General features: G+C 44.5%; 1 protein-coding gene across 1 annotated transcript in view; it reads left to right on the forward strand.

Annotated features, from left to right (window-relative positions):
- Positions 1-6,940: 6,940 nt before the first annotated feature.
- LOC120022624 (endonuclease/exonuclease/phosphatase family domain-containing protein 1-like) overlaps positions 6,941-13,552 on the forward strand; it is a 47,840-nt gene continuing 41,228 nt past the window's right edge. The window contains exon 1 of the mRNA XM_038966600.1: positions 6,941-8,209. Within this exon, the coding sequence (XP_038822528.1) occupies positions 7,359-8,209 (851 nt within the window). The 5' untranslated portion in view covers positions 6,941-7,358. The remainder of the gene's footprint in view (positions 8,210-13,552) is intronic.

A 13,552-nucleotide genomic window follows, 5' to 3' on the forward strand; every position in this document is an offset into this window, starting at 1 on the left:
CCCCAGTTGGTTTTATTGAAATCAGGTGCATCAAAGAAGTTTTTGTTGAGATGGAAGTGAATTAGTGTGATATGATGCTGCTTAGCTTTCCTTTTGATTCCAGTTACAAGCCAAAAGCTGTCGTCAGCGATATGTCCCCCACACCAAGAAGCATGCTATATTTCACCAGCAGGGGGCAGTGAATAACTACTGACTCCACCATATCCCATACAACAGGGATCATCATATACATTCAGCCGCAGGCCCAATTGTTTTTGTTTTTTCTTGAGCAGGTATTTGGGGGTCCGGAACATAATTCCTATTAATTTGTAGACTGCAAATTGACCACAAGAAGCCCAAAGAGATATTTGACATTATTTCAAACCTTTCTTACATTTTGTATACGATCACGTATCTCTATACGTGGGAATACTTGAACAGAATTCCACAATTTTAAATCACTTGGAGCTGATTTCCTGGTGTTTTTAGTCTTAGGTCCAAGAATGATATGTATATTTTTTTTATAATAAAATAAAATAATTGGGCTCCGAACTTGGGGGGGTGCCAAATACAACGACTGGGCTGTCAGTTGGGGAACCCTGCCCTGCAGTCATAGGGCATATCTCAGGAGTTTCCAGGCTGATTGATCAGTCTTATCACACACACACTCTCTGTGCCCCTTGAACATTCTGCTCTTTAGACCTGATCATCTTGTCATGGTGTACTCCAAACCTGAATCCTCCTGAATAGAGAAATGCACTCAGAGTTCATTGGGGGAGATGGCTGATTAGAGGACTGGCCACCCCTCAGCCTGGTTCCTCTCTAGGTTTCTTCCTAGGTTTTGGCCTTTCTAGGAAGATTTCCTAGCCACTGTGCTTCTACACCTGCATTGTTTGCTGTTTGGGGTTTTAGGCTGGGTTTCTGTACAGCACTTTGATATATCAGCTGATGTAAGAAGGGTATATAAATACATTTGATTTGATTTGATTACCCACTTCAGGTGAAAGAGACTAAAGGTAAAAGTAGGTAGTCTCTCACCTGATGTAAGTGGCAAGCAAGAATTCCTTGGTCGATGAAATATAGTGCTTACTTAGCACATACTAATAGGCCTACAAGCTAAACTCAGTTGTGACTTCCTCTCGGGCATTTGAATAAACTTCGGAAACATCTGTTGGGATGGATGATTTTGAGACAAAATAATGAATTATAGGTAAGGTTTGACCTAAAACGGAGCAAGAGACAATGGTGATCTAGGAATTAGCTGATCGTAATAGTTAAGCAGTAAAAGCCTGTCAATCGATATTAGGTGAAATGTAGACCGACACCCTTTGACACAGAAAGCTGTGTTGGCGTTGGTCCTTGGTGTCTGTCAGACCACATCATCCTAGCCAAGTCAAACTGGACAATGGTCAAGGTTCATTTCCTCGCTCTGTGCTCAGCATCCCTGGAGCCATGCGGTCCAGACTGAACATCCCTACTAACCAGGTTTTATTAATGGCCATTGCACTAAGGGTAACGCTCAATTACTCAACTCAAAGTCATTGGATATAAATTAAGTTGTGCCATAGTGCATTTTGATCACATACTGTATTGACCTGCTAGGGAGCTATGAAGAAACTGACAGAGCTCTTCCTATCATCTCTATGTATTGTCACCTTGAGTCCTGCCTCAGTTGTGAGCTTTCTCTAGACACTGCATGCATCGCTCAGCCCACTTAGTATAAGGCTCCCTGACTATTTACAGTGCCCCATTCAGCTCTATGCCTCAGTGGAGTGGTTACTAATGCTAAACCACTCTCATCAGCAGTCTCTTGCTGCCTGGTCCATGGGAAACTGGATCCAATCTTTCTTACATAACACTACGAAGCTTAGATTTATTTTTGCTGTCCACACCGCTCAGACTAGAGAAAAGCACTATCACCCCTGAGACCTCCTTCCTGCCAAATACTGTTCCATAGCTGGTGAAACACAGGGGGCTCTTGCTAAATGCAGTCCTCTGACTTGGCTTGCAGTGTCTGTTCTGCTAAATTGCTCATTTTGACAATGACCTTTGTGTTTTTGGAGCTCTGTGTGTGTGGTATGCTGGAGTGGGTCCAAGCAAACAGACTGCGGAGGGAGAAGATTTGCCACTGTGGCTGTCAACATGTTTTAGCTTTTTTCTCTGTTTGGCTTGGACAAGGCAACACAAACACACACTGTGTGATACACACTCGCTGTTCCACACACACAGTATACACACATTTTTACATATTACATTTTAGTAATTTAACAGACGCTCTTATACAGAGCAACTAGCATTTTTTTAAATCCCCATAAAAATCTGTCAATTTAAGCTAGAGATCTATTTTTTTTTGCTTTGTATGCAAAAGTGCGACATCAGCCTACAGTATGTTGCACTTCCGCACCTGCGGTGAAAGGTGACGGAGCTAGAGTGGTGTTTGTCAAACCATGAGACATGCCAAAATGTGGTCTTCTCATAAAATCGTATGTAGCGTCCGAACGGTTTGGCCTTCAAACTACACTGAACAACAATATAAACTCCACATGGAAAGTGTTGGTCCCATGTTTTATGAGCTGAAATAAAATATCCCAGAAATTGACCATACCAACAAAAGCTTATTTCTGTCAAAAGTTGGTGCACAAATTTGTTTGCATCCATGTTAGTGAGCAATTCTCCTTTGCCAAGACAATCAATCCACCTGACAGCTGTGGCATATCAAGAAGCTGATTAAACAGTATGATCATTTCACAGGTGCCCCTTGTGCTGGGGACAATAAAAGGCCAATTTAAAATATGTAGTTTTGTCACACAACACAATGCCACAGATGTCAATTTTGAGGGAGTGTGCTGACTGCAGGAATGTCCACCAGAGCTGTTGCAAGAGCTGTTGCCTCCAACGTAATTTTAGAGAATTTGGCAGTATGTCCAACCGACCTCACAACTGCAGACCACGTGTAACCAGTCCAGCCCAGGACCTCCACATCCGGCTTCTTCACCTGCTGGATCATCTGAGACCAACCACCCAGACAGATGATGAAACTGTGGGTTTGCACAACCTGATGAATTTCTGCTCAAACTGTCAGAAACCGTCTCGGGGAAGCTCATCTGCGTGCTCGTCGTCCTCACTAGGGTCTTGATCTGACTGCAGTTTGTCGTCGTAACCAATTTCAGTGGGCAAATGCTCACCGATGGCCACTGGCAAGCTGGGGAAGTGTGCTCTTCACGGTTGAATCCTGGTTTCGTGTAGGTGAGCGGTTTGCTGATGTCAATGTTCTGAACAGAGTACCCCATGGTGGCGGTGGGGTTATGGTATGGATAGGCATAAGCTACAGACAATGAACACAATTGCATTTTATCAATGACAATTTGAATGCACAGATTACTGTGACGAGATCCCGAGGCCCATAGTCATGCCATTCCTTCTCCACCATCACCTCAGGTTTCAGCATGATAATGCACAGACCATGTCGCAAGGATCTGTCCACAATTCCTGGAAGCTGAAAATGTCCCAGTTCTTCCATGCCCTGCATACTCACCAGACATGTCACCCATTGAGCATGTTTGGGATGCTCTGGATCGACATGTACGACAGCGTGTTCCAGTTCCCACCAATATCCAGCAACTTCGCTTAGCCATTGAAGAGGAGTGGGACAACATTCCTCAGGCAACAATCAATAGCCTGATCATCTCTATGTGAAGGAGATGTCACGCTGCATGAGGCAAATGGTGGTCACACCAGATACTGACTGTTTTGCTCTAGGACGCCATCAGGCCTCACAATACTCGTCTGAAGGTCCCCGGTACCATTTGAAAAAATGAATGGCGGTACAGTATATATGGAGACTGTTTAGTGCCAAAAATAAGGGTTTAACCACGTCAAGATGTTTTAATGTTTCCTCATCTTTCTTATATCTATCAGATATAGGACAGATACTTCAGAACAAACTTCCTTTAGATGTTTTTGGGGGGGACAATCTGTTGTTCCATGTAGGGAATCTGTTATTCAATGTGTTTGTATGGGCTAGCAGCAGTAAGGCCCCCCAAAAAATGTCATAAAATATTTGTATTATATTTTTGGGATAATTCAAGGGGTCTTACAATTCAAAATCAAATAGCTAAATGATCATTGGTCTGACCTTCTTAAAACAATCCCATATAGCTTAGTAGACCCCCCCTCCCGAAAGGTGCTGTCCCACCTATGCACTCACACTGGTCCCTTCTAGTGCTGATGGCTTGTCAACCAGTACAAAGTGAAGATTAGGGTTCTGCCCGAACACTAGTTGGTATGGGCTGTAACTCTGCTGTCCTAGCTTCAGGGGGAAGCTGGTTCCACCATTGAGGTGCCAGGACAGAGAAGAGCTTTGACTGGGCTGAGAGCTGCCATGACTGGGAGCTGCCCTCTCGTAGGTGTGGGAGGGCCAAGAGACCAGAGGTGGCAGAACGGAAGTGCTCGTGTTGGGGTGTCAGGTTTTAGCATAGCCAGAAGGTAGGGAGGGACAGTTCCTCTTGCTGCTCCGTAGGCAAGAACAGTGGTCTTGTAGGGGATGCGAGATTGGAAGCCAGTGGAGTGTGCGGAAGAGTGGGGCGACATGGGAGAACTTTGGAAGGTTGAACACCCAGCGGTCTGCAGCGTTCTGGGTAAGTATAGGGGTTTGATGGTACAATCAGGGAGCCCGGCCAACACACACAGTGCACTCGCTTGGTGTGCCACACTCTCGTTGTGTCACGCAATAGGGTTACACAGCAGTACGTTAGTCTAACGGGCCTCTCAGTTTTGGACCCACTAAGGAATCAGGGGCCAGATTCTATTTTGTACGTGGGTCTGCACTGTTTCACCACCTGTGGTCTCTGCCACCATGGAGACGTGCCTTTTGTTAGCCAGAATCCCATTACGTCATTGGACCACAGCTGTGTCTGTGTATCTTTGTGCATCTATGGCTACGTTTACACAGGCAGCCCAATTCTGATTTTTTTTTTCTGAAAAAGATCTTATGTGAAAAGGTCTGATGTGATTGGTCAAAATACCTATTGGTGGGACAAATATCAGAAATGGACTGCCTGTGTAAACAGCCTATATGTGTACCTGTCTCCAAAGCCACTTAGTTGGTGAGTGCATACATTTTTATTATGTTGATCCCTGCGGGAATTGAACCCACTACCTTGGCAGTGCTAGCACCAGTCTTGCATACTGAGACACACTTCGTATACGTGTCTGTGTCCACATGGGCAAGTTAGTTTATGTGGTGATATGATCAGAGTAATTGAGAGAAGTTGGATAGGGGTCAAGAAGAGAAAATGTTGGTTGTGATCTGGTCACGCTACAGCTCCATGCTCAACAGGTCAGAGCCTTGGCTGCCACAACTAGAGTATAAGTGAGTCAATATTGGCAAAGAAGTGGCATGGAACAGAGCACAGGGTTACTGGTAGGAGAAACCGGATCCTCGACATGTCTGTCATATCACTGTGTGATAGCTAAATCTTTACAGCTGTTTTTGGCTGTGATCACTTGTGAATTCATAGTGTTTTGGGACATGTTGTTTTGTGGTTTTTATCCATCTGTAGACATCATACAGCTTTATTACCTGTTGGTGTTTTCTCAGTGATTACGACCTCCTTGGTATTGTGAAATAAGAACAGGGTTCAAGTAAAGGTGGAAGTGTTTTGACTTTGAGCCATGTCATGAAACACTCCGATGCTATATAAAGAGGTGTGATGGGAACACAGCATGCATGGCTTTCCCCATCAGTACTGGTGGTGGAACCATACCGGTGTATGCTGCATGGCGCTCAGATATCTTCCTGTCTACAGCTTCCAGGGGTGGCCTAAATTTGCTGAATAAGGTGTGCTTAGAGCAGGGCTAGAGCAAAAGCCTGCATACACAGTTCCAAAAGGGAAGTCCACTGCTTTGTTATGCTGAACCCTCACAGCATAACATCCACATTGCTTTTATTAAGACTTCTAACATTCTAACAAAACACAATAAGTGTTGTACAGCTCTGTTACATAGTTCAGAACTTGTTATACAGTTTGATAGCTTATCTATCACCACCTTTATGTAGCCAGAGATGAAATCCAACATAATCCCCTTTTGGCTAATTTAAAATGCTAATGAGATGCTAATGAAATCAGAGGAGAAAAAAACCTGTCGTGTAGAGAACCAGAATGGTATTACTTAGCCTGGTTGTCCATTTAAACTGGCCACAATGCATCATGTTATGTAAAACTCTGACCACCTTCAGCACCTCTCTCTCATTGGTTGTTCTGTTGTCTGCATATTTCTATTTGACCGGAGAGGGAAGAAATGGGGCCTAGCTAGAATGAGAGAGCGAGAGAGCCTGGAAGCTGTGGGCTATATGAAGCTTTGAAATACACATTTATATTCTATCCCTGCTTGCAGTGCAACCATATCTGTGTATTTTATTTACTGAAAATAAATTAAGTGTTGTAACACTATTTGAAATGCAAAACTGAGAACACATAGGGTCCTCTGTGACCAGCATGGAGACACGTTTGAGTATTATTTGTTGAAAAAATGATATTACACATATTGTTTTATATTATTATAGTCATCTATTACATCTTACATCTCAACTTTAGTTTTAATAATAGCTTATTTTGTAGAAGAGAAAAGATCAATCTCATCATCATCATCATCATCATCATCATCATCATGCACACTTCTCCTTTTCATAAAGAGCACCTACATGTGAGTTGCTACGTGTTTGAGTTTTTTCACCAACTCAATGAAAATAAATCCTGTGTACCACTTGTGTAACCTTCTGACCTGTTTCAGAGGTGTCAAACATAAACCAATAGATCAGGAGTTTTAATAGAAAATGCATCAGATCTGAAGTCCTCTTCAAGGACACAGTAGAACATGTGGACTGAAAAAGGTTAGAGCCACGCCCCCCTGGTGTGACGACGAGACCAGCTGGCGTTTAACGCGAACACTGTGCTGCAGCACCACCACGCCACCGGCCAGTTCCTCTAGGCAAGCTGACCGGTGTGGACGGTACCTGAATATTCAGCAAGGACCTAACACCAGTAGGCTTCATGATAAAAAGGGAGTGAGACAAACAGCTAAACGACTAAAGAATTGGACCTGCTGTTTTGTGCGTATTTTCTATCTATTTTACTCACAAAAAAACAAACACACGGTGCAACATACTACGGCTCATATGTCTGTAAATTAGTAGAACTGTCACATCTACAACGGTCTTTGCATGTCTGAGCAGGAGTCGATCAATCACACTGTAGGCTACCTTTACACGTTGCGCGCCTGCTGCTGCGGTGCTACTGCCTTCGCCGCTCTGTCCGGTCTACCCGTGGTCTAGACTGTTCCAAGCCCCGGTGGATTGACCTGCCAACTGAGCCGCAGTCATGGGAGGGAATTTGGGGTGCCACCGCTCGATCCCCAAAGACCCGACGGATTTCAGCAACAGCAAGCGCAAGTTTAGCGCCGCGTGCAACTTCAGCCACATCCTCGTGAACCAAGAGCGGTTGAATATCAACACGGCCACCGAGGAGGAGCTGATGACTCTACCAGGAGTGAACCGCACGGTAGCGCAGAATATCGTGGAGTACCGGAACTGCATTGCGGGGTTTAAAAAGGTAGAGGACTTGGCTCTCGTGAGCGGAATCGGTGCCGGCAAACTGGAGATTATCAGACTGGAAATATGCGTCTCGAGCAGGACGGGTTCGTCCCAACACTCGCCGTCGTCTCTGCGTAAAGACTTCGAGCCCCACCTGTCATGCACAGGTATGAACATCAACACCGCCACACCGGCGCAGCTCATGAGCATCCGTGGCATCACGGATAAAATAGCGAAGAACATAGTAGAATACCGGATGGGAAACGGTCCGTTTAAAAGCATCGAAGACTTGGTGAGGGTCAATCACATAAACTCCTCTCTATTGGACAAAATTCGCTTTCAAGTGTTCGTAGAGCGTTCCAGAACACCTTCCACCAATACCAACGGGGGGTTGGCATACACTACCAAGTCTCACCCGAGCCCCACATCATTCAGTCTCCGGAGTGAAGACATGGAGCTTCCACCCGGGGGGCCGACTCGGATCATGTCTGTGCGGCCCATTGTGGAGCCTCCGTCGGGGATGCGGGACGGGAAAGCGGTGGTCAGGGTGGCAACCTGGAACCTCCAGAACTGCTCTTGTGAAAAGGCCAACAACCCGGGCGTCAAAGAGGTCGTGTGTATGACATTGCTTGAAAACGAGTAAGTATTGATCTGTACCATACTGACAAACGGTCCATTTTATAGACGTAAATTGTCCATTAGACATTGTAGATTATATGCCAATGTATGGTGATCAAATCACATTTAATTTGTCACTTCCACCGAATACAACAGGTGTGTGTACCTTACTGTGAAATGTTTAAGCCCTTAACCAAAATGCAGGTCAAGAAATAGTTAAGAAAATATTGACTAAATAAAATTAACACAAAATAACAGTAAGGAGGCTATGTACAGGTTAGTTAAGGTAATTTGTACATGTAGGTAGGGGTAAAGTGACTGTGCATAGATATTTAACAAAAAGTAGCAGCAGTGTGAAAACGTGTTGTGGGGTGGGTGTCAATGTAACTAGTCCGAGTGGCCATTTGATGAATTGTAGAGCTCTCTTGGCTTGGTGGTAGGAGCCTTTTGGACCTAGACTTGGCCCGCCGGTACCACTTGCCATGCGGTAGCAGAGAGAAGTCTGACTTGGGTGACTGGATGTTCCATCTGTGCTAAAAAGTGTACATGTGAAACATGGCCATAACATAACACCTGTAATCCAAATAGATTTGTTAGATAAGGGAAGTGCTTGTCACTTGTTTTGTGTCCCTGGGGGAAAACACCTCTGCAGGTGGTAGAGAACAATCACACTGTTGGATCAACTAATGTAGCCTGTCTGGACTCTCAGGGTGGTTCCTAAATGAGGTACTGCCAGGTGAACACCTATCACAGACCAGGTAAACTGTGTTAAGGGATAGAGCTGTCTGATCAGTAGTCTCGTTAGAAAGCCAGACCCTCACCACTGTGTTCAGCTTTATCTATGAGACGATGAGTCGTTGAGTGTTTGGTCTTCGGTGGCTTTGATTGTCCCCAAGGCTACTCACAGAGACATTCATGAACTCACACTCTCTCCCTCTGTGGGTAGTGGGTGTGACTTCCCCAGTCGACTCAGTGCCTTAGCACTGTGTGTGTTTTACACTGAACACAAATATTAACGCAACATATAAAGTGTTGGTCCCATGTTTCATGAGCTGTAATAAAAGATCAGATGTTCCATATGTACAAAAATATTATCTGTAAAATTTTGTGCACAAATTTGTTTACATCCCTGTTAGTGAGCATTTCTCCTTTGCCAAGATAATCCATCCACCTGACAGGTGTGGCATATCAAGAAGCTGATTAAACAGCATGATCATTACACATGTTCACCTTGTGGTGGGGACAGTAAAAGACCACTCTAAAATTTGCGGTTTTGTCACACAACACAATGCCACAGATGTGTCAAGTTGAGGGAGCATGAAATTTGCATGCTGACTGCGGGAATGTCCACCAGAGCTGTTGCCAGATAATTTAATGTAAATTTCTCTACCATAAGCCGCCTCCAACGTCCTTTTAGAGAATTTGGCAGTACATCCAACCGGCCTCACAACCGCAGGCCACGTGTATGGTGTCATGTGGGCGAGCGGTTTGCTGATGTGAACGGAGTGCCCCATGGTGGCAGCAGGGTTATGGTATCGGCAGGCATAAGCTATGGACAATGAACACAATTGCATTTTATCGAAGCCAATTTGCATGCACAAAAATACTGAGATCCTGAGGCCCCCTTTAAAAAAAAAAAATTATTATAAAATTATAAAGGAATCTGTGACCGACAGATGCATATCTGTATTCCCAGTCATGTGAAATCCATAGATTAGGGCCTAATTAATTTATTTCAATGGACTGATTTCCTCACATGAACTGTAATACAGTAAAATCAATGAAAATGTTGCATTTATATTTTTGTTCAATATAGTTCAATGGGTTGTCTTATATAATCCCCAGATCAGGACAGTGTGATGCAGCAGTGAGTCTGTCTTTCTGGGCCTCCTCATTGAGAGGGGGACACATTCCGCCTGGTGGTGTTAGGACACAGACACAAAGACACACTGCGTGTGACAGACTGAAACTATCCCTGGTGTTAAGACTGAAACTCAGTGGCGGCTTCTGATTGGCTGAATACCCGCGGTGCGAGGTGGTTGCAGTGTTAACAAAGCAGCATGACAGAAATATGATGCCAAGTTTTCAAACTACTGCTAGTTTCTTTGAGAAGATATGTGTGTATAAAGTGATCTGTGTATTTGAACAACACCATATAATCACCTATTTCACTTTTTCATGTCAAACCAAATGACCACTGCAGCACATGCTGACACTGTTTTGAACAGATTAGATTTTACTATTATGAACGAACAACCAGTTTACGAACGAGTGCACCAAGGAGAAAGCAATAAGCATGCAGATGCAATAAGTGAAAACACATGCTCTAACTGGGGATAGCTAGCTAACATGTTACAAAGCATGATGTGCTAGCCAGTTAACTTTCATTCTGAAATAACTTCAAATTCCCCAGTTAGTCAGATATTAGATTAGGACGCTCCCATGCCAATTTCAAGTCTAACTAGCTAGTAAGCTACCAGCTAGCTACACTGAGTGTACACAACATTAAGAACATTTTCCTAATGTTGAGTTGCACCCCCCCTTTTGCCCTCAGAACAGCCTCAATTCTTCAGGGCATGGACTCTATTGAAAGCATTCCACATGGATGCTGGCCCGTGTTGACTCCAATGCTAACCACAGTTGTATCAATTTGTCTGGATGTCCTTTGGGTGGTGGGCCATTCTTGATACACACGGGAAGCTGTTGAGTGTGAAAACCCAGCAGCTTTGCAGTTCTTGATACAAACTAGTGCGCCTGGCACCTACTACAATACCCCCTTCAAAGGCACTTAAATATTTTGTCTTACCCATTCACCCTCTGAATGGCACACATACACAATCCATGTCTCAATTGTCTCAAGGTTTAAAAATCCTTCTTTAACCTGTCTCCTGCCCTTCATCTACACAAATTAAAGTGGATTTAACAAGTGACATCAATAAGGGATAATAGCTTTCTCCTGGTCTGTCAAATAAATAATTCCTCAGTGTATCTTTTTTTAAATAAAAGATGTTTACAATTGGTATAAAAAAAACAATCACAAGTGGGGCAACGCCCCTTGTGGGCGGGTTGCCGCTACTGAAACTACTTCCGACAGTCAAACATGTTATGGTAATTTTGGCACCTAGAGTCAAATCTTCCACGCAGTCCCAAATCCAGTCTCACAAGAGTACTGGCATCATGCATACAGCACATGATCCTCGTGTCTGTCACTTAATGCAAGAAAGAACACCAAATAAAATGCTGCCCCACCTAATCTCAAACAGTACAGTCTCTCTCACACGCACACACACAGTTGTTTTATTCACCTTGTGGGGAGACGATTGGTTCCCATTAAATCTTTTTTTTCTGTGACCTTAACCCCAAACCCTTAAACTTATCCCTAATTCAAAACATAACCCCTAAGCCTAAAAATAGCAATTTTCCTTGTGGGGACCTGCAAAATTTCCCCACTCAAATTAGTTTGATTACTATTCTTGTGAGGACTTCTGGTCCCCACAAGTATAGTTAAACGTGTGTGTGTATATACACTGCTCAAAAAAATAAAGGGAACACTTAAACAACACAATGTAACTCCAAGTCAATCACACTTCTGTGAAATCAAACTGTCCACTTAGGAAGCAACACTGATTGACAATAAATTTCACATGCTGTTGTGCAAATGGAATAGACAAAAGGTGGAAAATATAGGCAATTAGCAAGACACCCCCAATAAAGGAGTGGTTCTGCAGGTGGTGACCACAGACCACTTCTCAGTTCCTATGCTTCCTGGCTGATGTTTTGGTCACTTTTGAATGCTGGCGGTGCTTTCACTCTAGTGGTAACATGAGACGGAGATCCTCAGACCCCTTGTGAGACCATATGCTGACACATGCACATTTGTGGCCTGCTGGAGGTCATTTTGCAGGGCTCTGGCAGTGTTCCTCCTTGCACAAAGGCGGAGGTAGCGGTCCTGCTGCTGGGTTGTTTCCCTCCTACGGCCTCCTCCACGTCTCCTGATGTACTGGCCTGTCTCCTGGTAGCGCCTCCATGCTCTGGACACTACGCTGACAGACACAGCAAACCTTCTTGCCACAGCTCGCATTGATGTGCCATCCTGGATGAGCTGCACTACCTGAGCCACTTGTGTGGGTTGTAGACTCCGTCTCATGCTACCACTAGAGTGAAAGCACCGCCAGCATTCAAAAGTGACCAAAACATCAGCCAGGAAGCATAGGAACTGAGAAGTGGTCTGTGGTCACCACCTGCAGAACCACTCCTTTATTGGGGGTGTCTTGCTAATTGCCTATAATTTCCACCTTTTGTCTATTCCATTTGTATAACAGCATGTGAAATTTATTGTCAATCAGTGTTGCTTCCTAAGTGGACAGTTTGATTTCACAGAAGTGTGATTGACTTGGAGTTACATTGTGTTGTTTAAGTGTTCCCTTTATTTTTTTGAGCAGTGTATATACACACACACACACACACATGCATGTAAAAGTCCTACAGGCACAGCAATCAGAGAAAACAAAGCCCTTTCCAATGATTGACCACCTTTAGCACAGTACTTTGACCCCAGGTACTTCTTCCTCTGTACTGGTTTGTATGTGAAAGTTCTTTCTAATGCGGTGATACTTCCCCTGGCTGTCCCTCCCTCTTCCTGTGTTCTGTCAGACCTATAGGTAAGTGTTCTGGCTGGGGACATTGAGGCACAGGGCAGGAGGAAGGTAGAGGGATAGGAGGGGAAGGGGAGGGGTGTTGTCTGTTTGCTTAGCGCTCAGCTGTGGAGCGAAATATCACAGGCTATCACATACTTGAGTTTACAGTACAAGCTGGGGCGTGTTGTCTTGGCCTGCCTCCAGCTAGCACAGGGAGCGAGTTACTGGAGTTCAATGAACTCCGCTCTGCACCACACGGAATCAAAGGTTAGACTGACAGACAATTGGCTACCAGTCCCGCCAGCCTGATGCAGTCTTGGGGGGGAAAGGAACCCCCCCCTCCAGTTATTTGTAATGAGTCAGTTGAGCTGTTGGTCTCCCTACTGCCACTTCCATCCCCTAGCTGAGATGCTGACAGAGGCTAAGGGAACAAGGAAGCGGTTTCACCACGCTGACTAGCTAGCTGCGAGAGGGAAGTTACTCTTGGCGAGCAGGGAGTTTGGTTATAACAGATCAACAGTACAGGGAATGTGTAGACTACACCTGCTGACACACAGTTGACTAATATCTCTGGAAGGAAAAACAAATGACTCCAGGGATAGTACACAGAGAGGTTATGTTGTCCGTGAACGGTAGGAAAGGGAACGGTAGGCCACATTCTAATGTCGGTTTTGCAAGATCAGTAGTGTGCCATGCTACGCGATATCTATTGTGCAATTGTTTAACC

This window comes from Salvelinus namaycush, chromosome 27 (assembly GCF_016432855.1).
Source record: "Salvelinus namaycush isolate Seneca chromosome 27, SaNama_1.0, whole genome shotgun sequence".
In the NCBI taxonomy this organism is placed as follows: domain Eukaryota; kingdom Metazoa; phylum Chordata; class Actinopteri; order Salmoniformes; family Salmonidae; genus Salvelinus; species Salvelinus namaycush.